This window comes from Herpailurus yagouaroundi, unplaced genomic scaffold (assembly GCF_014898765.1).
Source record: "Herpailurus yagouaroundi ecotype Mexico unplaced genomic scaffold, PumYag 569, whole genome shotgun sequence".
Classification (NCBI taxonomy): Eukaryota; Metazoa; Chordata; class Mammalia; order Carnivora; family Felidae; genus Herpailurus; species Herpailurus yagouaroundi.
In genome coordinates this window covers 1,930,095-1,952,557 of record NW_024412786.1, presented here as the reverse complement: position 1 = coordinate 1,952,557, position 22,463 = coordinate 1,930,095, and the positions used below count along the sequence as shown (strand labels likewise).

Below are 22,463 nucleotides of genomic sequence, written 5' to 3'. Positions count from 1 at the left end.
CTGTGTCTCCCTCTCTCTCTGCCCCTCCCCCGTTCATGCTCTGTCTCGCTCTGTCCCAAAAATAAATAAAAAACGTTGAAAAAAAAATTTAAAAAAAAATCTTAAAAAAAAATTAATAAAATAAAATAAAATCTTAATTTATTTTTGAGAGAGAGAGAGACAGAGTGCAAGCCAGGGAGGAACAGAGAGAGAGGGAGACACAGAATCCGAAGCAGGCTCTGGGCTCCAGGCTGTCGGCATAGAGCCCGAGACGGGGCTCAAACTCGCAGACATCGAGATCATGCCCTGAGCCAAAGTCGGACACCCAACCGACTGAGCCACCCAGGCGCCCCTATCATTTTAATTATTAAAAAAATGTTTTTAACGTTTATTTATTACTTTGAGAGAGAGAGACTGCACGCTAGGGAGCCTGCAGGAGTGAGCGGGGGAGGGGCAGAGAGAGAGAGTAAGACACAGAATTCGAAGCCGGCTCCAGGCTCTGAGCTGTCAGCACAGAGCTTGATGTGGGGCTCCAATGCAGGGCTCGAACTCACAGACCTTGAGATCCTGACCTGGGCCGAAGTTGGTTGGACGTTTAACTGACTGAGCCACCCAGGCACCCCTCTCATTTTAATTATTATTAATTTAATAAATGTTGGATGAACATAACACTGCCCTGGCCTATTATGGGAGAAAGGTTAATCTCTTGATTCATTCCACATTTTCCTATTAATCTGCCTTGAATGGAACCTTCCCAGTACTTCCCAAAATTACCTAGGAGGCTGTTCCTTAGTCCCTTCCAGGTAAATGGACTGTACCACCTACCACCCCAACTCCAGGTTACCGCGGATAAAACAGGCTCTTGGAAGAACAGTGACTTGCCTGAGGCCACACAGAGCTGGGACTGGAATCCAGGCCCCTGGCTCTCAGGTCAGGGTGGTTGCCCTTGCTTCAGGCTGCCTTTATTAGATTGCAGTAGAGTCCCCCTCCCTAGTAAGGCTAAAATAGAATTCTAATTACCTGTCGGTATCCTTTAAATCACCTATGATGTCAGAGGGCTTGGGTGGCCAACCCTGTAGAATAAGAGTTGGCAAACTTTCTGTAAATGGCCACGAAACAATTATTTGGGGCAACAGCTCCCCACCTTCCAACAGCTCCCAGACAGTACTTAATCGAGCGTGGTTGTGTTCCACTAAAACTTTATGGATACTCACATGTGAATTTCATGACATTATCATGTGTCATGCAGTCTTATTCTTCTTTTGATTTTTTCCAACTATTTAAAAATGTAAAAAAAATTAAAATTAAAACTAAAAAGTGTAAAAACCATTCTTAGCTCACTGGCTGTACAAAAACAACAGACCCCTGCTCAAGGGATTAAGTCCATCTGTTATTAATTTTAGGTTAGAGATAAGAAAAACTAATTTTTTTTCCCCCAGAGAGGAGCTGGAGGCTTGACCAAATGCGGAGAGAAGGGAGGGTCGGTAAATCTCCTGCCCAGCATTCCAGGTAAGGGGGGGGGGGGGGACTTCGGTGATGGACTTAAGAGTATTTATAAATCGGTTTTCTTATCTGTAAAATGGTTTTCTTATCTTTCAAATCTCCACCTAAGAAGGTCACGAGGGTTGAATGAGATAAAAGATGGTGAAGCGTTTTGTAAAATGCAAATGCTTACTCACTTAATTGTTTCTATGACGCGCGCTGGGGCTCTCACACAGACTTTATTCCTCTGGGAAGCTTAAGTTTGATGGGACACTGTCCCTTTAAATCCTGCCTAACTACCTCAAGTACTTGGAAGAGTCGGCACATGCGCATTCCTCTGCGGGGCTGGTACCTCCTGCAACAGCCTTCCCAGAGCCGGTAGAAGGGAGGTTAAAGGTCCTCCCACCGAGAATTTTTACGCAAGCGTAAATCAGGATTAGGAGCCCTGTGTCGTGCGGAGAGCCCAGTCCCTTTTTCGTGCTCGAAGACTCCGCCCCCGCGGCCAATCAGCAAGCCTCGCCCTTTACAACGGCGAATGGCATTGAGCGTGGGGGGCGTGGCTGAGGGTCCGGGGGGCGCGGCCTGGCACTGAGAGAAGCGGCGGGGAGAGCCGGGGGCTCTAGTGAACAGCGAAGCCCGACAGGCATCGCCGGCGGGTGGCGAGCGCAGGCGGCCCGGGCCCGACGGTCTCCGAGATGTCACGATGGCTGTGGCCATGGTCGAACTGTGTAAAAGAGCGGGTATGCCGCTACTTGCTGCACCACTACTTGGGTCACTTCTTCCAGGAGCACCTCAGCCTGGACCAGCTCAGCCTCGATTTGTACAAGGGCAGCGTTGCCCTGCGGGATATCCACTTGGAGATCTGGGTGAGGAGCCAGGCCCGAGCTCGCGAAAGGGGGCGGGGGGCGCCGCAACGACCTAAGGATTCTGACTGAAGGGTGGGCTGGGGACCGGGCATACGGCGTGGAGAGGCCATGGGAGTCAGGCCCTTTCCAGGCGACTGATCGCTTCCAGAGCCAGAAGCTGGGTAGGACTGGGTCCCTGCCTCCACAGTAGGAGAAACTGAGGCTGGGGAGGGGGTTGTCACTTGTCTGAAGAATGCCAGAAAAAGCACATCGAGTTTGGGGCCTGAGTTGGGAAGCGTGGTTCTCAGGGGCTAAGGGGAAGGTGAGGAGGGAGCGGAGGAACTAGGGGGCTCTAATAGGACCGGGCCAGGGCAGTGAGAGAGTTGGGGCCTTGCAGCTGGTCAGGGAAAGCTGGTAGGGGTCCGGAGTCCTGCCGAGAGCACCTGTGGGAAAGGTGCTCTGACCTCCTGACCCTAAGATCCTGGGCCAAGTGGGTGGGGTTCCCGCCTCCGGACGTGGATGTCAACAACCGCGTCAGCGCCGGTGTTGATCAACACCTCGTGTGACTGGCGACTGCCGCCCCTGCCTACTTCCTGCTTTGGGGAGAGTGGGATGGACCCAGTAGCGTTTGGGGAGGGGCTTGGGAGTTAGCATCCGTCCCCACCTGCCAGAGAGTCCCTGAGGAAAAATGGAGAGGTTTGGCTTCAGGCCGGGAGGAGGCCAAGGGAGGTGCTGGGGAGGCGGGAGGAAGAAGGTCTGGGTCAGAGGCCTGAGGCTGGGGGCGGTGAGAGGCAGTGAGTCACAACTCAGCTGAACTGGGAAGTTGCAAAGAAGCCACCAATTAGAGGCATCAGCCCAGGGCTGGCACTGGGTCAGCCCTCCAGTCCAGAGCCGCAGGGGTGGGCATGGGGCAGGGGCTTCTCAGTTTTCTGGCTGGGCCGACAGAGTGCCTGGCCTAAATGCAATGTGGGGCAGGAAGAGCTGAGCTTTAGGGGTAGGCAGGCCTCCCTGGGCAAATGTAAGGTAAGGGGAAACTCCTGAGCCCAGAGCTGGGGACACTTCCCGATAGCTTCTTGCCTGTGAATCCTAGTGGAGGAGGCCTTTTCTGACCTCTGACTTCAGCCTCTTAAGCTGGCCTGAAAGAAATGGCCAAGACCTCTAGGCTGCCTCTTCCTACTTCCAGTCCCAGAAAACACTCCCACCCTGCCCAGCCCTGCCCTGCCCTCTTGGTGGAGATTGAAATGGCTCCTAGCTAGGATGCTTTCTGGGCTGGCCTCAGGAGTTGTCCCTTGGAAAGCAGGTGCTTTCCCCATAGCCAGCCCCTCCTCCAAGCCGCTCTGCCTGCCGCTCCTGCCTCGAAGACCCCAGAAGAAGCTGAGTGCCTGGGGATCCTGGGATGGGGTGAGGAGAGAGACTTCAGTCACAGTCCTCACCCCACACTGAGTGGTTAAACTAGGCCCTTCTCTCTAGGCTTCAGTTTCCCATCTGTGGATCTCTGGGTAAGGAATTTCAACTTGACCTCTATGAGTCTTCTAGTTCTGCCATGTGTTTGTTTACTCACGGATCCAACAAGCGTTACTGGGATCCTCTCTGGGTGGTACCACACACTACCTGGGGTCACGTGAAGCAGGCAGGTGAGTTCCTGCCTTCAAGAAGCTCCCAGACTGGCAACGGTGCTATTTCCCCATTTGTAACCAGGGGTTCTCAGCCTCATACCTCAGAGAGGTACAGCTACACCAAATGTTTGAAGTTGGGCAGGGGTCCCCTCCGGCTCAGCTCGGCCCTCTGCCAGCCTCTCGTGTACACTCCCCTTGAACTCCACACTGATCCAGAGAGAACGTGGGTGCTGCTGCACTCCGCTGTGCCTTTTTTGCACGTGCTGTTCCCGTGCCTGGAACATACCACCTTCCATCCCCTCTGCCTGGCTTCCTCCTTCTCATCCTTCAGCTCCCCCTCCTCTGGTTTAAAGGATGGACCACGTTTGGATGGGCCAAGAGTAGGGATCAGCTAGAGCGATAGTAGAAGTTTATAGGTAGCACAGGGGCAGTGGGTGGGGGGTAGGGAGGGGGCAGGGAGAGCCAGGGAGCTCTCGAAGGTCGCAGCAGCCCACCAGGAGTGCTGCAGCCAGGGAGACCGCCACATTTGGAGGTTTCCCTGAGCCGGATCTGTCCCTTCCCTGCTCCCAGTCTGTGAACGAAGTGCTGGAGTCCATAGAATCACCCTTGGAGCTGGTGGAAGGCTTTGTGGGCTCTATCGAGGTGGCCGTGCCTTGGGCTGCGCTGCTCACCGACCACTGCACCGTGCGTGTGTCAGGACTCCAGCTCACTCTGCAGCCCCGCCGGGGCCCAGGTGAGGGCTGGGCAAGGCTAGGGGCAGGGGGCTGGGGAGCAAGTGGTAGGAGTAGGCCTGGGCACCTCTTCTGAGACCCTCTGCCTACTCACAGGGCCAGGGGCTGCTGACTCACAGAGCTGGGCCTCATGCATGACCACGAGCCTACAGCTGGCTCAGGAGTGCCTTCGGGATGGGCTGCCCGAGCCCTCTGAGCCACCACAGCCCCTGGAGGGACTGGAAATGTTTGCCCAGACCATTGAGACTGGTAAGTAGGCCTCCCGTGGCCACCCTGCTCCCTGCCCCCCTGTAGCCCACAAAACAGGGGCCCTAGACAGTGGGATGGCCACTTTGCTGCCCCAGTGGGGAAACTCTGTCTGCTCCCTTGCGGCTCTACCTGGCCTGAGACCCCTTTCCGCCCCTCAGTGCTACGAAGGATCAAGGTGACCTTCCTGGACACTGTGGTGAGGGTGGAACACTCACCAGGTGATGGGGAGCATGGCGTGGCGGTGGAAGTCCACGTGCAGAGGTAGAGGCATGCCAAGCGGGGTGGTCTGGTGCGAAGAGGAGGGGGAGTGAGGGGCTGCCGCATGGCCTTGGCGGTGCCCCTGCCCCTAACCCCAGCCTGGGCTCCTGAGAGGTAGCAGGGCGAATTTTGGGTGGTCCTGGTGGTGGCTGTGGTGGTGGGAGGACCATATCGTGAGCCTGGAATGGGGCCCAACGGCCAGGGTGATACAGGCCCAGAGTGGCTGGGGCCCTAAGGAGCAGGTTACACACCAGGGTCTGAGGAAGAAGGGCTGGCCATGGAGGTCCAGGATGGCCTGGCTCTGGTGGGGAAGCTCTGCTGTCCAGACTCTGACCCCAGACCCCTAGAACAAAGTGCTGTGTTCGGAGAGGGGCGCCAGCCTGAGGTGGCTGGGGCAAGGGCTCATCCTCCACTCCCCAGACTGGAGTACTGTGACGAGGCAGTGCGGGACCCAAGCCAGGCCCCCCCAGTGGACGTGCACCAGCCCCCTGCCTTCCTGCACAAGCTGTTGCAGCTGGCGGGGGTCCGCCTACACTTCGAGGAGCTCCCCCCACAGGTGGGCTGACTCTGATCCCCACAGTTTCTTTCTCCTTCTAATCCCTGTCTTCTCTCCCATCTGCCCCCGCTGACCGTCCCCCCATTCCTTCTGACCATCTCTGACCTCATATGTTCAACCCGTTCCCTCCTGTATCCTCTTGCCTCCAGGAGGAACCACCGAAACCCCCCTTGCAGATTGGCAGCTGCTCAGGGTATATGGAGTTGACAATGAAATTGAAGCAGAATGAGGCCTTCCCAGGCCCCAAGGTGGGTCCCAAGCCCCTGTGGAGGATGGAATGTGCTCCGTTTCAGAATACTCCTCAGCAGTGCAAAGCAGGGTCATTGAGTGGGGGAAGTTACTGCCTTCTTAGCAATTAGAGAAACAGGCTCAGTGGTCAAGTTGTGGCCGGGGTTCCAGAACTAGCTGGTGACAGCTTAGCCTGACAACTGACATCCTACGTCCTCTGGGTGAGGGCAGGTGAGTGGTGGCTCTCAGAGGGCCTAGGTGGCAGATGTAGGCTCCATGGTTGTCTCCTCTGGCCCCTTCTGGCCCCAGCTGGAGGTGTCTGGACAGCTGGGCTCCCTGCACCTGCTCCTGACCCCTCGGCAGCTCCAGCGGCTTCAAGAACTGTTCAGTGCCATGAGCCTTGCAGGTGAGGCCTCTGGGCGCTCCAGGGGAATGGATGCCTGGGGAGGGGCCAGCCAGGCCGGGCTGACAGAAACAACTGTCCTCCTCCTTAGACCCCGAGGGCCTGGTGGACAAGCTGAACAAGAGCCGCCCGCTAGGTGCCGAAGACCTGTGGCTGATTGAGCAGGACCTGAATGAGCAGCTTCGGGCAGGGGCTGTGGCTGAGCCCCTCAGCCCAGAACCCCTTGCCAGCCCTCTTGTCAACCTGGACAACACTGGTGGGTGTGGGGTCACACTTGGCATTTGTCTGGGCAGCGAGCATGGGTGCAGGAGTGGGGACCAAGTGTGGCTTTCCCTAACCTCCCCTGTCCTGGCCCACAGACCTCTTCTTCTCCATGGCGGGCCTCACAAGCAGTGTGGCCTCAGCCCTCTCCGAGCTCTCCCTCTCTGATGTAGACCTAGGATCTTCAGTGCACAGCGACATGGCCCCCCGCCGGCTGTCTGCTCATGCCCACCCAACTGGTGAGTGCTCCTGGGGCAAGAACAGCTGGAAGAGGCCTCAGTGCCCCTGTGATATCATGTGGGCGCAGGAGGCCTCCACTCATGCTTAGCCGTCCGCATGGGTGACTTGGTTCCCTGGGGATGCTTGGGAGGCTGGTGACACAATAGATAGAGAGCTAGGTGTCATAGTCAGTGATCTTGGGCAAAGCATTTAAATTCTTGGAGACTCCGTTTCCCCTTCCATAGAAAGGGTGTAATAAGATCTAACCTTGCCGAGCTATACGTATTGACCGGTGTTTGTTGAGAGATCATGTGTGTCAGGTGCTGGACTGAGTGCCTTGCCACCTCTAGTCCTTCCAGCTCCTTGAGAGGGTTGAATTGAGCTTGGGCTCAGTTTCTGGCATGATGAGGCTCTGTGTCGCCCCTGCCCGGCCAGGCCCCGTGCCAGAGTCATAGTCTATCTGGGCCAGGGCTTCTCCCAGCCCCTGGCCCAGCATCTGACCATCACTTTACCTGGGGTGCCCGTGAGCTCTGGGAAGTCCCTGGTAAAACCTCTCTCCTCTCAGGCAAGACGGCCCCCACACCCCTCCCGGACACCCTGCGCCCTGACTCGCTGCTAAAGATGACCCTGGGGGGCATGACCCTGACCTTGCTTCAGACATCTGCCCCATCTTCTGGACCACCTGACCTCAGTACCCACTTTTTTTCGGAGTTTGATGCCACCAAGGATGGGCCCTTCGGCTCCCGTGACTTCCACCATCTCCGACCGCGCTTCCAGAGGGCCTGTCCCTGTAGCCATGTCCGGTACAAGCCTGAGGCAGGGGCCCAAGGAGAGACTCCCCGAGCCCCCCGAGCCCAACCTCTGATGCCCAGCTTCTTCCTCGCAGGCTAACGGGTACAGCTGTGCAGCTGTCCTGGGAGCTGCGGACAGGCAGGGGCCGGCGGACTACCAGCACACAGGTGCACTTTGGGCAGCTCGAGGTGCTGGAGTGTCTGTGGCCCAGGGGCGCTTTCGAGCCTGAGTACACGGAGGTGAGGGCCGAGAGCGAGTGTGGATGTGGGAGGGCCCGCAGGTTCAGGTGGATCTGGAGGCCCCGCCTGACTCTTGCCTCCTGTGTCCCATCCCAGATCCTGAGCTTCCCCGGCAGCCTGGGTTCCCAGGCCTCAGCTCGGCCCTGTGCCCACCTGCGTCATACGCAGACTCTACGCCGTGTGTCCAAGGTAACCCCCCCAACCCGTGCCTAAGGGCCCTTGGCTGTTTCCGTGGTACCTTGACCCCACCCCATCCCCCGACCTTCCCTGGTGGCTGCCTGCTCCCACCCTCCAGCCCCCTTGCCTGTGCTCCAGCTAGAGCACACCTCCCCATCTGGGAGCCCTTGAAGACGACGTCTGGGCCCTACACATGTATCCTTTGGCCTGGTTGCCCCTTCCCTGGCTCATCTTGGCAACCCCTGCCTGTTTTGAATATTGGATGGCTTATATTAAACAAACATGGTCCTCTTTGTCAGGCAATGTGGTGAGGGTCTCCCTCTCCCTTCCTAGCTTTGTCCCGTGTGCAAGCTTTTCTCCACACCAGCCAGGCGGCCTCTGCGTTTTGTTTTTGCTCAAGGGGGTCCCTTCCCATCCTGCCCTCACCTACCCCACAGCCCTCGCTGACCTGAACACCTTCACCCTCAGAGCCGACCCCGGCGCCCAGCCGCCTGCCATTGCCACTCAGAACTGGCCCTGGACCTAGCTGACTTCCAGGCAGATGTGGAGCTGGGGGCCCTGGACCGGCTTGCTGCCCTGCTGCGCCTGGCCACCATACCCCCTCCCGAACCACCTGCTGGCCTCCTGGTAAGATACCCAGCTGGGGCAGGGGGCCGGCACGGACCCTCTAGCTCACAGCCATAGTGCTGGGGCCTCTGGCAGCTCTGATCACCCCCCTCGTCCCGCAGACGGAACCCCCACCAGCTGCCGAGCAGCAGACAGTGGTGCGGTTGTCAGCACCCCAGGCCACGCTGCGGCTGCGCTTCCCCATTGCTGACCTGCGGCCCGAGCGGGACCCCTGGGCAGGCCGAGCTGTGCGGGCTGAGCAGCTGCGGCTGGAGCTGAGTGAGCCCCAGTTCCGGTCAGAGTTGAGCAGTGGTCCTGGTCCGCCCATCCCCACCCGCCTGGAACTTACCTGCTCCGACCTTCACGGTGAGAGCCCCCAGAGGACAGAGGACAATACCCAGGGCAGGGCCTCAGGCCTCTGGGAGAGGGGGGCCCAGGGCTACGGAAGGGACTGAGACACAGTTGGGATGGACTGGGGCCCAAGGTCTCACCAGCTCTGTGAGATGCCAGCATTACCTGTCTTCAGGCTCCTCTGAGAGTGTGCAGAGTGGACCCTTCATCGCTGGACTGCTGCCGGCCATGGGTGTGAGGGAGGGCGCAGGCACCACGATGGAGGCTCCGGGCCCCCACTAACCCCACCTGACATTGGGGAAGAAATGGGGAAAGGCAGCAATGACAACCCCTCCTCTTCATCCTCGCAGGCACCTACGAAGACGGAGAGAAGCCACCCATCCCCTGCCTGCGGGTCTCCAAAGCCCTGGATCCCAAGAGCCCTGGGCACAAATACTTCCTGCCCCAGTAAGTGGGGGCTCAAAGGGCAGACAGGAGAGGAGTGCTTTGCTCCTGAGGGCAGCAGGAAGCTGGAGGGGGCGGGGACCAGGGGCTGAGGGAGACTTGCAGCCCGGTGACAGGCCTGTGCCCTGGCAGGGTGGTGGTGACCCTGAACCCCCAGCTCAGCAGTGCACAGTGGGAGGTGACCCCCGAGAAGGGAGAGGAGCTGGAGCTGTCGGCTGAGAGTCCATGTGAGCTGCGGGAACCTGAGCCCTCGCCGTTTTCCTCCAAGCGGACCATGTACGAGACAGAGGAGGTGAGGCCCCAAACCCAAGGGAGCCACTTGGTGGCTATGGGCCAGGAGGACAGGATCACTTAGGGCACCAGGTGACGTGACCCAGCACCGGCAAGAGTGGCATCGCTTCCATCGTCTTTGATCAGTGGGGAGTCCGAAGCACCCCAGCTCATGGGGCCTAAGGGTGAGGACACTGGTGGGGGCAGGTCCTTCGCTGGGAAGATCAGGACCTTGTCTCTCGGCAGGGACCTCGGGATCCTTTTCTCTGAAGGTGATGAGATTTGAGTGAGAGACAGTTAAGGGCCTGGTCTCTGGGCTAAAGTGGGTTTGAATCCAGGCTCTGCCACTCTATCTTTGTCATCTTAGAACTGGTCTAATCTCTTAGAGACTTATACTCAGATGAGTTTCCTTATCTTGAAAGTGGGTGCAATGACCTGTGTCGTAGGCCTATCATGAGGATAAAGGAGTTAACATATATGAGGCCCTCCAAGCAGGTTTGGCATGCTGCCAGCGCTTCTCCCGAGATGGCTGTCCTACCTCCCAGCAGAGAAGGGCTCCCATCGGTGCATGAGAATGAATGAATGAATGAATGAATGAATGAATGATAGGAAGTCAGCGTGCAGACCAGAGTCTGATTCCCGAGCCAGCGGCAGACCCTGACATCTCTCAGATGCCTTTCCCCACTCCCCTGACTAGATGGTGATTCCCGGAGACCCCGAGGAGATGAAAACCTTCCAGAGCCGGGCCCTGGCGCTATCACGCTGCAGCCTTGAAGTGGTCCTGCCCAGCGCCCATATCTTCCTGCCCAGCAAGGAGGCCTATGAGAGCCTCTATAACAGGTGGTGACTCAGGCGAGTAGGGGGAGTATGGGGAGGGGCCGGGCTGGGCCACCCTCACTGCTGCTGTCCGTCCACTTGTCTCAGGATCAACAACGACCTACTCATGTGGGAGCCTGCGGACCTGCTTCCCACCCCTGACCCCACTGCTCATCCCCCTGGCTTCCCCGGCCCCTCAGGCTGCTGGCATGCCAACTTCAAGATGTGCAAATCGGCCTTCAAGCTGGGTAGGAGGGATGCCCTGGCACGGATCCCAAGGTCCCCAGAGCTGGGTAGGGCTGGGGCAGCCCTCCCAGGTCTCCTTCCCACTTGGCTCTTTGATCTCACCCCAGACTCTGATTCGGATGAGGAGGATGCCCACTTCTTCTCAGTAGGGGCATCAGGCGCCCCCCAGCCCCCTGCCCCTGAGTCCCCAGGTCCTCGCTCCCAGAGTACCTTCTCTACACTGGTGACGGTGCTGAAAGGTCGGATCACAGCCCTTTGTGAGACCAAGGTGAGGGCAGCCCTGGGGAGGTGAGCCCCCCTGACTCCAGAGCTCCCCACCCACCACTGGCAGGAGAGCAAGACCTGTCTGAGCAGTTGGGGAATCTGGGGGAAAAAGCCCCAGTGGGGCCGAGAGTGGCCCATCCAGCTAGCAGCACCCACCCATGACCCACCTATCCCATCGCACCCCATTAGCGCCGGTTGTATGCAAGGTGCCATGCTAGGGGTCCAGATGGGTGCTGTCTCATGCTGGATGGCGGGGAGGGCAGGGATGACTCCCCTTCTGGAAAAACAGGCAAGTGTTGCTCCAGACCTTTAGCAGAATCTGGGTAGAGCTGGGGCTGGTCCTAGGTGGGCTGGGGCTCCAGGGCCCCCTCCCCTGCCAAGGGCCTAGGGGCTACTGAGTGCCCTGGTGGGGCCAAGCCACGTGCTTTGTCTGCAGGATGAGGTTGGGAGGAGGCTAGAGACCTCACACGGGGAACTGGTGTTGGATGTGGAGCAAGGCACCATCTTCAGTGTCTCCCAGTACCGAGGCCAGCCAGGACTCGGCTACTTCTGCCTGGAAGCCGAGAAGGCGAAGCTCTATCACCGAGGTATGAGGGGAGGGGGCTTTCAGGAGGGACTGGGCCCCGGGTGGAGGGGACGGCCAGCCAGCTTGGCAGGGGGCTCACCGGGTGCCTCCCCAGCGGCTGTGGCTGACCGCCTGCTGCCCAGTCGCCTGGAGCCGCCCAGCTTTGCTCCTCCGGCCCAGCTGGCCCCAGCCATCTACCCGTCAGAGGAAGGCGTGACCGAGCGGGGAGCCTCGGGCCACACGGGCCAGGGCCGGGGCCCCCACATGCTGTCCACTGCTGTGCGCATCCACCTGGACCCCCACAAGAACGTCAAGGTACAATAGTGCCCGCTCCCGGTCCACCCGCTTGGCTGGGACGACTGCCTCTCTGGTGCCTGGCGGGCTGGGCCCCACCATGCTGACTGTGCCCCACCTCCAGGAATTCCTGGTAACACTGAGGCTCCACAGAGCCACCCTGCGCCACTTCATGGCCTTACCGGAGCAGAGTTGGCACTCCCAGGTGAGTGAGAGTGGTACAGGCAGGCAAGTCTCTGGACCAGCGGGCAGGCCAGTGTGAGGGGTCTGGGCTGGGCCAGAGCTGACTTCCAGGCGAAGCCCCTGGGCAAGGGGTATGGTGGCAGCTGACAGGTGACGGGCAGCAGGTGGGGAGCCGTGCTGGGGTGGTGGGGGTAGGGGTTGCTTAGAGGAAGGAAGAGGCCCCTTGTCCTCACAACTCCTGTCCTGGTCCCCAAAGCTGTTGGAGTTCTTAGATGTGCTTGATGACCCAGTGCTGGGTTACCTGCCCCCAACGGTCATTACTGTCCTACACACTCACCTGTTCTCCTGCGCCGTGGACTACAGGTACCCAGGCTGGGTGGGCCAAGAGCCAGGGGCGGGGGCGCAGGCTGTCATGTGTCAGGAGCCTACTCTAGCCCACGTGTGACCCCCCAGGCCCCTCTACCTCCCTGTGCGCGTCCTTGTTACCGCTGAGACCTTCACGCTCTCCAGCAACATCATCATGGACACCTCCACCTTCCTACTCAGGTATGCGCCACCCCCACCCAGCTCACTTTACATCCCACTCCAAACTGGGCTGCAGCTGCTACTCCCCTGGGTCCTGCCTTTCTGCTGTGTGTCCTCGGGCCGGTCTTTGAGCCTTTCTGTACATTAGGGTGATGATCCCTCCCTCGAGAATGAGAATTGGTTCCGCCTTCCCGGAGGACAATTGAACCTCTGAATCAGAGCCTTAAAAGCATTTGTGCTCTCTAACTTGACAGTCTCACTTAGGTGGTTGTCCTAAGGATCTATAAGAAAAACAGGTGGAATGTGATGTCTCTGGAGTATAGCTCAAAACAGTTCAGGGGCACCTGGGTGGCTTAGTCGGTGAAGCATCCTACTCTTGACATCAGCTCAGGTATCGATCTCAGGGTTGTGAGTTCAAGCCTTGCATTAGGCTCCATGCTGGGTGTGAAGCCTACTTCACAATAAAGAAATAAAACAGTTGAAACCTAGAAATAATCTAAATACCCCCAGATTATAACCTGAGTCAGTAAACATGGGTTACCCAGCTATTGAAGTCAAGTCAAAGAATGACCTTGAAAAATATGGAAAATCCCTTAATGCAGCATGGACTGAAAAAACCTACGTCAAGGCTTATGAGGGGTTATGTGTGTCCGTGTCTATGGCTTCACAGAAAGGATGAAAGAAATGTATAGGCGCTTTTCTCAGAATTTGGGATCAGGGAATGTGAATAGAGATCATTTCTTTTTTCTTTCCACGTTTTGAGATGTCTCAAAGGAGGTTGTGCTATGTTGCCATTAAAATAACTTATTTTGGGGCACCTGGGTGGTTCAGTTGGTTAAGCATCTGTCTCTTGATCTCAGCTCAGGTTTTCATCTCAGGGTCAGGAATTCAAGTCTTGCATCGGGCTCCACACTGGGTATGGAGCCTACGCAAATAAGAATAAAATAAGAACATATTTTGAAAGAACAATGAATGCCGGAATGGGGGGGGGATGCAGGACACGTCCCTCCCGGGGCCACTGTGAGGTGAGGGGGAGGAGCAGGAAGTACTTGGAGAGCCCTAAGTGCCATGTGACCTAAGCAAGCTTGTGCTATTTCGGGCCTTCGGCTCAGGAGACAGGCCCAGTCTCCCCATGGTACAGACAAGAACACTGAGGCCGAAGAGGACCCAGCGCTGGCTTCTTGTGGGCTTGGGACCCCCTGTGGGTGCCCCCTTGCCCATCTCTAGGAGCCCCACCCCTGTGGCTCCCATGGAGCTGCAGTCTGCAGCGGCTCCTGGGCCCTTCTCAGCCCTGTTCCCCACCAGGTTCATTCTCGATGACTCGGCCTTATACCTGTCTGACAAGTGTGAGGTGGAGACCCCGGATCTGCAGCGAGGTAGGCAGGGCCTGGACGGGGCTCCCTCCCCCCTGAAGGACCCCAGCCCCCGGCCACACCCAGAGCAGCCAGATGTCCTCACCTAGCTGCTAGCTGGGCCCTTAGCATGCACGCCAGGGCTGCACTCGGATGAGCCCCACGTTCTCCCCTGTGGGGGTGGGCCAGGCGCTGGGTGTGAAGAAGCAACTGGAACTTCTCTTACTTTCTGCTTCAGATTACGTCTGTGTCTTGGATGTCGACCTCTTGGAGCTTGTGATTAAAACCTGGAAGGGGAGCACCGAGGGCAAACTGGTGAGTGTTGCCCGGGGTGGCCCGGAGCCAGAGCAGTCGCAAAGGCCGATCACCGTTTCCCTTGTGGCCGTCTCTTCTCTTCTGCTACCTGGGCCTGGGCTGGGGTTATGGTCACTGCCTGCCCTTCAGTGCCGGGCTCTGTTTATTGGCCCTCCCAGAAAGGGCCAGGCCCACCGTGCATGTCTCAAATTGGGAACCCCACCACCAGAAGGCAGCTGTAGCCAGAGCAAAAAAAGGGCCTTGAGAGTCAGACGGCGTTTGTGGGGCCCCATTTCCTCATCTGTAAAATGGAGATAATCGGCTCCACCTCCCCAGCTTGAGGCGAGGGATTGAGGACGGACACGGGAACGTTGGCAAGCCAGGAGCACCCCTGCTGCCTTGGGTGGCCCCGAGCGAAGCCCCTTTTAGTCTCAGGCTCAGTTTGCTCAGTGGGGCTGCCGGGCAGCAGGCTGTATGGAGGGATGGACCCTGGGCAGGTGGGGTGTGGAGCCTGGGCTGACGGCGCCCCGCCCCCCAGAGCCAGCCGCTGTTCGAACTGCGCTGCTCCAACAACGTGGTGCACGTGCACAGCTGCGCGGACTCCTGCGCCCTGCTGGTGAACTTGCTCCAGTACGTAATGAATGAGGGCGACCTACACCCCCCTCCCCGGCCCCCCAGCCCCACGGAGATCGCCGGCCAGAAGGTACAGGTGAGGCCTGGCCCTGCAGGCCACTAGAACTCTGCCAGGCCCCTGCCCCTGCCCCTGCCGTGGCCCCCTCGGGGTGGGGTGCTGGCTTCGGAGGAGCAGGCGTGCCTCCTTCCTGTCATTCATTCATCCCTCCTCCCCTGCCTGGCCCAGCTCTCCGAGAGCCCTGCCTCCCTGCCCTCCTGCCCCCCAGTGGAGACAGCCCTGATCAACCAGCGGGACCTGGCCGACGCCCTCTTGGACACCGAGCGCAGCTTGCGGGAGCTGACCCAGCCTTCAGGTGGGATGGGAGTGCTTTGTGGCCGGGGGACGCAATCAGGCGCCCAAATCAGGCATTGCACCCCCCAAACTGGACTCTCTCTCCACAGGTGGCCCCCTCCCTCAGGCCTCGCCCGTGTCAGTCTACCTGTTCCCCGGTGAGCGGAGTGGGGCCCAGCCCCACTCGCCCCCTGTTGTGACCCCTACTGGCAGCTTGGGGTCCTGCTCAGAGGCCAAAGAAGATGCAAAGGAAGAGGAGGGAGATGGAGACACTCTGGACAGTGACGAGTTCTGCATCCTTGACGCTCCTGGTCTGGGCATCCCGGTGTGTTGGTGGGGAAGGCTGGGCAGGGCCAGGAACTGGTGGGAGAGAGTGGCTCCCTTCAGCGTGCTTCTAGAGCTCCCGGGGAGGCTGGGTCTGTGGCAGGGCTGGGGGCGGTGGGGTGGTGGTGGTCTCTGGCTCTGGGCTCTGAAGGATTTTTCCAGAGGAAGAAAGAATGGCATCCAGGACAGAGGGATGGGACATAGGACATCAAGAAGAGGGAGGGCGATTAGCAAGAAGGGGGTGGAAAACCATTTGGCTGCAAAGGTACAGATCTGCTGGCCCCCAGGAGCCAATGTGAATGTCATTTGTAAGCAAGACCCAGGGCCCAGAGAGACAGGCCTGGCAAGAACAAGGGGCACTTAGCCCCCACCCAGGAAAGAGCACTCTGACACAGCTTCTGGGGATGGTGGCCCAGGGGAGTCATCTTTTGTCCAAAACAGGGAGGGAAATGTGAGGATGGGGACGAAATCGCGAGAGGGTGGTCTGGACTGAGGAAAGTATCTGTGCACACGTGTTCACTTGGCCTTCTCCCTGTAGCCCCGAGATGGGGAGCCCGTGGTGACACAGCTGCATCCGGGCCCCATCATCGTGCAGGACGGGTACTTCTCACGGCCGCTGGGCAGCACAGACCTGCTCCGGGCACCTGCCCACTTCCCTGTGCCCAGCAGCCGTGTGGTGCTACGTGAGGTCTCCCTCGTCTGGCACCTCTATGGAGGCCGAGACTTTGGCCCCCACCCTGGCCACAGGTGAGAAGGATGGGTGTAGGTGGCAGCTATGGCCATGGGGCCCACCCACTTAGGAGATGGGGCCCGGGCTGGGGTTCAGCTCTGACCTTCAGCCACTGATAACCTTGAGCAGGATCCTTGCCTCGGTGGCCTCCGTTCTTCCTTCCTTGCCCTGCACCCACCTCCCAGGGCTGAGCTGGAGAGTGTCTCCCGTCCCTGGCTGAAGGGCCCACTCAGGGGAAGGGGCAAGGGAAGGGGTTCCCCTGAGTCCATTTGTCCCCTCTCTGTCTTTCCAGGGCAAGAGGCGGCTTCATGAGCTCCAGGGGCTCCCCTTCTCGCTGCTCTGGCCCCAACCGGCCCCAGAACTCTTGGCGGACGCAGGGGGGCAGTGGGAGGCAGCACCATGTCCTCATGGAGATCCAGCTCAGCAAGGTGAGCTGGGGGCAGAGTGCAGAAAGCCGCCGGGGTGGGGGACAGGGCAGGCTATCCCGTCCCTGCCCCTCAGCCAGCCCTTCGTGGCAACTTACCTCAGGGTCCCCCGTCACGCACCGAGTCACCGAGCGGCTGCCGTGCTGCACACTACGTGCTGTTCTAGATGTTGGGTGTCACGACGGGCAAAGCAGACAGCACCCCTCCCTTCCTGTCACTTGTGTGGTAGTGAACGGAGCCACGGATCTGTATGGTGTGGAACGTGGTGAACGTTTGGGGAAGGTGAACCAGGGAGGGGCACGGGGAGCGCTGGGGAGGGGGGCCAGCCATGTTCTTGAGAAGGTGCAGTTTGCACGAAGCCCTGAGGAAGGGAGCAGGAAGAGGTTTTCAGGCAGAGAGCACGGCATGAAGGCTGCCAGCCAGGAGCCTCCCTGGTGTATCCAGAGCGGCAAGGAGGCCAGCAGGCTGCGGCCGGGCAGGGAGGAGGGCGGTGGAGGCCGTGCGTCCAGCTGGCAACCAGGCTCGCAGGCCCCACAGACCACGGGACGGCTTGGGTGTTTACTAGAGTAAGGCGCCCTCAGCAGGAAACAGTGGCTGCACGGGGTGGCCGCTGTAGAGCCCATGATGATGGTCAGATTCTGGAGAAATTTTGCTGGGGAAGAACAAGTTGGGTGGGTGGCCAGGCTAACCTGAGAGATTGTGCAGGTAGAGGTGCCGCCCATTGAGTGAGCACACGGGCTGCCGTGGGGCTGGCACATCGGGAGCAAGGGTGGAGGGCAGGCTTTGGAGGGCGAGGCCAGGGCGCGAGGCGAGCAGGCGTGTGCTTTATGAAGAGCCCTGTCGTGTGGAGAAGGGGCTGGGGGCACCACCAGGAGGGGCTGTCCAGGGGAGAGGGGACTGCAGTTCTAAGATGAGCTGGAGGCGGTGGACAGGACACAAGTGCGGAGGGACTGGAGAGATGTTCTAAGGAAGCAAGCCTGATGGCCTTGGTGACGGAGAGGTGGGGGTGCAGTGTGGGGACTTGGTGACAGACAGGTGACACTTAGGCGACAGGAAGGGAACGGGAGCAAGTAGATTCAGGGGAGGAGTTCAGTATGTTAAGAGGAGTTTGAAATGCCTGTGGGACAGCAACAGGGAGGCAGCCAGGTGGGGGGCTGAGGGGGGTGCTGGGGGCAAGAAGGGTGGCTGAGAGACAGGGGCCCTGCCTGCATGGCTCAGGCCTCCACCCACCCCTCAGGTAAGCTTCCAGCACGAGGTGTACCCAGCGGAGCCGGCCCCCGGCCCCGCGGCCCCCGGCCAGGAGCTAGAGGAGCGGCCACTGTCCCGCCAGGTGTTCATTGTTCAGGAGCTTGAGGTCCGAGACCGGCTCGCCTCCTCCCAGATCAACAAGTTCCTGTACCTGCACACGAGTGAGCGGATGCCACGTCGCGCCCACTCCAACATGGTACAGGCCACCCCCGCCGTCCACGCTGGGCAGAGCCGTGTGCGCACGCCCTCGCCGGCCTGTTTGGGAGAATGCTGGGGCTCGGGTGGGCTCAGCTGTGGCAACAGCATGCGCCGATGCGAGGCCAGCTGGGCACGGGGTGGGGGCAGGGACCCGAGGCCCCGCGGGCACCCAGAGCTTGCCCTCTGCCCCCAGCTCACCATCAAAGCGCTGCACGTGGCCCCCACGACCAACCTGGGTGGGCCCGAGTGCTGTCTCCGTGTCTCGCTGATGCCCCTGCGGCTCAACGTGGACCAGGTGAGGAGGTCAGATGGGGGTAGAGCTGGAGGTGAGCCCCGCTGCCTCCGGGCCTGGGCGCCTGACCTGCACCTTCCCCTGCAGGATGCCCTGCTCTTCCTCAAGGACTTCTTCACCAGCCTGGCGGCTGGCATCAATCCTATGGTTTCGGTGGAGACGTCCACTGAGGGTGAGAGGCTAAGCTGGGAGGGGAGGGTCCGGGCCTCCCACCTCCCGGCCATCCCCAGGCCCATCCCCAATCTGTGCCCCCCACCCTAGCTCGCCCTGAGACCCGAGTCCAGCCCAGCAGCCTCCAGGAAGGCCAGGCTGAGGACACAGAGACGCCTGGCTCCCGGGAGACCACAGGCAGTGGACACCGCTCCTCTGCCGAGCAGCAGCCTATCTACTTCAGGTGGGGCTGCAGGCTGGGGGGTCCCAGCCCAGGCCGCAGAGGGCCGGGTCAGTGACCAAAGGCCCCTCTCCCCGTTCCCCACCCAGGGAGTTCCGCTTCACGTCTGAGGTGCCTATCTGGTTAGATTACCATGGCAAGCACGTCACCATGGACCAGGTGGTAAGTAGGGCTGTCAGGCAGGCTGGCTGTGTGGGCCCATCCCTCTCGTCCCCATTCTGCCCAGGTGTGGCCTAGGGGGCCAGGGCTTGCATCGAGGTGACATCAGCTGCTGAGTCGGCCTTCAGAGGCTGCTGTGGGCTGGGCAGGCCCCTGTGCTCAATCGCATAAACCCCAATCCCTTCTCCGTCCCCAGGGCACTTTCGCTGGCCTCCTCATTGGCCTGGCCCAGCTCAACTGCTCTGAGCTGAAGCTGAAGCGGCTTTGTTGCCGACACGGGTGAGCCCTTCTTGCCCTGCAGCACCGCTAGCCTCTCTCCAAGGTCCTCTAGCTTCCCTCTGCTCTGTTTCTGACTGGTTGTGTGGCCTTGGCCAACTCATCACCCCTCTGGGCCTTCAGTTTCACTCTGTATAATGGGGACCATCATCCTCCACAATCCTCCGGGGGGTGCTATAGAGAGCATTGGGGTACCTCAGTTCCTGGTCCCATGACCCCTCAATGTGTGGCTCTACCTCTCCTCTCCTCTCCCCTTCCCAGGCTCCTGGGTGTGGACAAGGTGCTAGGCTATGCTCTCAACGAGTGGCTGCAGGACATCCGCAAGAACCAGCTTCCTGGCCTGCTGGGGGGCGTAGGCCCCATGCACTCAGTTGTCCAGCTCTGTGAGTGGCTGACTATCGGGGCTCTGGAAACTGCTCTTACTCTTGGGCAGCCTAGAAGCTGCCTCAGGGATAGGTAGAGGAGGTCTGAAGTCAGGGCTTGTGTGGGCAGCGCAGCCCTGAGCTTCTCTGACAACCCTGTCCCTGCAGTCCAAGGGTTCCGGGACCTGCTCTGGCTGCCCATCGAGCAGTACAGAAAGGATGGGCGCCTCATGCGGGGGCTGCAGCGGGGGGCTGCCTCTTTTGGCTCCTCCACGGCTTCCGCCGCCCTGGAACTCAGCAACCGGCTGGTGCAGGCTATCCAGGTGAGTGGGCACATGGTTCCAGGCCAAGTAGGGCAGGGAGGGTGCTCCACAGCACCTGACCCATCCCCAGATTTCTACTGAGGATAGTCTTGGGTGTGTGGTCTCATGAGACACAGTCATGGATGAGAGAGGCCCAGTGACCAACTTGGGGCCCACACAACTCCCATGTTGGAGGGTGAGTGCCCTCCAGGCTCTACAGCCCACTGGTGTCTGTTCGTGGCCACCTCTTGAACAGGAGGGCAGGGGGTGTGACTCTGTTTACAGGCGGAAAATCTGAGGCACAGACCGGCCCTCACTCATTCAGGCCCTGCATTTTGCTAGGCCCAGACAGATCCCAGGGACACCAGGGCATTGTCCTGTGAGCAGCTGTAGGTCAGTGCCGTGAACTCTGGTAGAGGGACTAGGACAGACACGCCCTTGTGGGGGAGCTCAGTGCTTTCTGGGATCTGCAAGCCCAGCCCCCTGCAGGCAGGGGGCAAGATCTCTAGAGAGGAAGCTGGAAGGATTAGCAGGTCCCAGAGAGGCCCCAGAGGCACAGGTGAAGAGACTGGGTGAGAAGTGAGGGGGCAAAAGGAACAGAGGAGCCAGCTTCGGAAGGTAGAGGGGACTCGGTGGGGGTGAGCAGGGGGGAAGCCAGTGCTCTGCCAGAGCTGCCTCTGCAGCGGACAGGGCAGGGCAAGGTGCAGGGTAGGGGAGACGGTGCACTCAGTCTCAAGAAAGGTGCCTGTGTGGCACCTCACAAATGGGGCAAGGGCACACAGATGTGGTCCACACGAGGAGGGTTTGGGGTCCAGAGGACGTTGGGCGAATCCCCTCAGGAGGCATGTGCCCACCTGAAGCCCCTTGACCTGAGTCGTGGAAGCATCAGCAGGGGCCCAGGAGCAGCACCATAAAGCACAGCTATGGAGGGAGACAAGAGTGCGGCGGCTCCCTGGGCTGGCCAAGGGTCTGGCACGGTCCTCTGGGGCTGGCTCGGGGGGCCTCGGGGCTGGACGTGTGTGCCCCCGCCAGGTGTCCTCATCCGGTGCCCTCCGTGTTCCTCTAGGCCACAGCTGAGACGGTGTATGACATCCTGTCCCCTGCAGCACCCATCCCCCGCTCCCTGCAGGACAAGCGCTCCGTCAGGAGGCTACGAAAGGGCCACCAGCCCGCCGACCTCCGGGAGGGTGTGGCCAAGGCCTATGACACAGTTCGAGAGGTGATGAGGCCCCGTCCCCCCTCCCAGCCCCACAGCCACCTCCCCACCCAAACCCCTGCGCTGACCTCCCACTTCCACAGGGCATCCTGGACACGGCTCAGACCATCTGTGATGTGGCATCCCGGGGCCACGAGCAGAAGGGGCTGACGGGCGCTGTGGGGGGCGTGATCCGCCAGCTGCCCCCAACTGTGGTGAAGCCCCTCATTCTAGCCACGGAAGCCACGTCCAGCCTGCTCGGGGGGATGCGAAACCAGATCCTTCCCGACGCACATAAGGACCATGCTCTCAAGTGGCGTTCGGATGAAGGCCAGGACTGAGTGTCGGGGGCCCAGGACCCAGGGGCACTGCTGCCCACCTCGCGCAGCCAGCCCCAGTGGCATCTTGGTCCCTGCGCCTCCCCAGATCTTCGGCCCACAGCTGGGCGGGCCCTCGGGGGAAGGGCCTGGAAGGACCCTTCCTGGCCCACCCTGCCAGTTGCTGTGAGAATGAGGCCTCCCTGCCTGGGGCCTCGGCCCTGTCTCTGCACTTTTCCTCTGGGGAGAAAGGACGCTGCCTCCACTACTACCTGGGCCCACACTGCCGCCTTGTCCCAGAATAGGAGGCATTTGGACCCTCAGACCCCAGCCCCACTCAGCCAAGTATCTTTCTATGTCTGGGGGGAGGTGGGGGACAGACCCTGTGTGGTTCAATGTATTTTTAAGCTCCTTGAGCGTGTGGGTCAGTGTCTGCATGAAGTGGAATAAACTGCCCACCGCCAGCCCCCTTGTCCCGTGTACCTGCGCTGCCCCAGCCTCAGCCTTGACCTTGGCTCTCACTCAGATCCCCACCTCTGTACCCAGCACCTCCCATGTCACCACCAGGGGTCACCACACCTGCCCAGCAGGTTCAAACTGGCCCCCAGCTACCTGCCCACCCCTGCACCCCTTCCCCTGCCTGCCCTGCCTCCGCCCTGGGCTCCTTGCCACTCGGCCCCACTTCTGCTGTGGCAGGAGCGGAGGGGGCAGGAGGAAGGCTTGGAGCCCGCCTCACCCGACCATGTTTCTTGGCTCTATCCCTGCAAGAGCCCAGGATCCAGCCTTACCTGGGGCCAGGTATTAGGGGACAGCTGGGAGGACACTGGCCTGCAAAGGGTAGGGCTGTGGGGTGCCCCCGGGAGATGCAGACCCTGAGCATGTGGCCTGAGGCTACGCCCTTGGTCTCTGAGCCTCAGGTGCCTCCTGGTAATCCCTGCCTGGGGACCAGGAGGGTCAGTCAAGGCCATACCTGGAAGGCTGGGCCCTCTGGAGGCCGCTCCTGCGTCCCTAGCAAAAGGCTGTTCAGGTGACTGG

General features: G+C 60.0%; 1 protein-coding gene across 2 annotated transcripts; it reads left to right on the top strand.

Moving 5' to 3' along the window:
• Positions 1 to 2,052: 2,052 nt before the first annotated feature.
• Positions 2,053 to 21,892, top strand: ATG2A (autophagy related 2A). Of its 2 annotated transcripts, none has more exons than XM_040465952.1 (41): positions 2,053 to 2,327; positions 4,493 to 4,655; positions 4,750 to 4,902; positions 5,061 to 5,163; positions 5,581 to 5,716; positions 5,866 to 5,964; positions 6,254 to 6,350; positions 6,439 to 6,603; positions 6,707 to 6,847; positions 7,393 to 7,630; positions 7,714 to 7,858; positions 7,955 to 8,047; positions 8,504 to 8,662; positions 8,764 to 9,007; positions 9,343 to 9,439; positions 9,569 to 9,728; positions 10,404 to 10,546; positions 10,631 to 10,770; positions 10,876 to 11,036; positions 11,469 to 11,619; positions 11,713 to 11,912; positions 12,016 to 12,096; positions 12,331 to 12,437; positions 12,528 to 12,620; positions 13,905 to 13,975; positions 14,190 to 14,266; positions 14,784 to 14,948; positions 15,105 to 15,231; positions 15,320 to 15,534; positions 16,072 to 16,280; positions 16,556 to 16,691; positions 17,926 to 18,132; positions 18,328 to 18,429; positions 18,514 to 18,598; positions 18,688 to 18,820; positions 18,907 to 18,979; positions 19,173 to 19,255; positions 19,514 to 19,635; positions 19,783 to 19,937; positions 20,983 to 21,135; positions 21,216 to 21,892. In XM_040465952.1, exons 1-41 carry the CDS (start codon positions 2,157 to 2,159, stop codon positions 21,450 to 21,452), a joined length of 5,790 nt encoding a protein of 1,929 aa, XP_040321886.1. In that variant the 5' UTR covers positions 2,053 to 2,156; the 3' UTR covers positions 21,453 to 21,892. The 2 variants fall into 2 exon arrangements, with proteins under 2 accessions (XP_040321886.1, XP_040321885.1); XM_040465951.1 differs by having other exon boundaries at positions 2,054 to 2,327; positions 14,784 to 14,954.
• Positions 21,893 to 22,463: the final 571 nt, after the last annotated feature.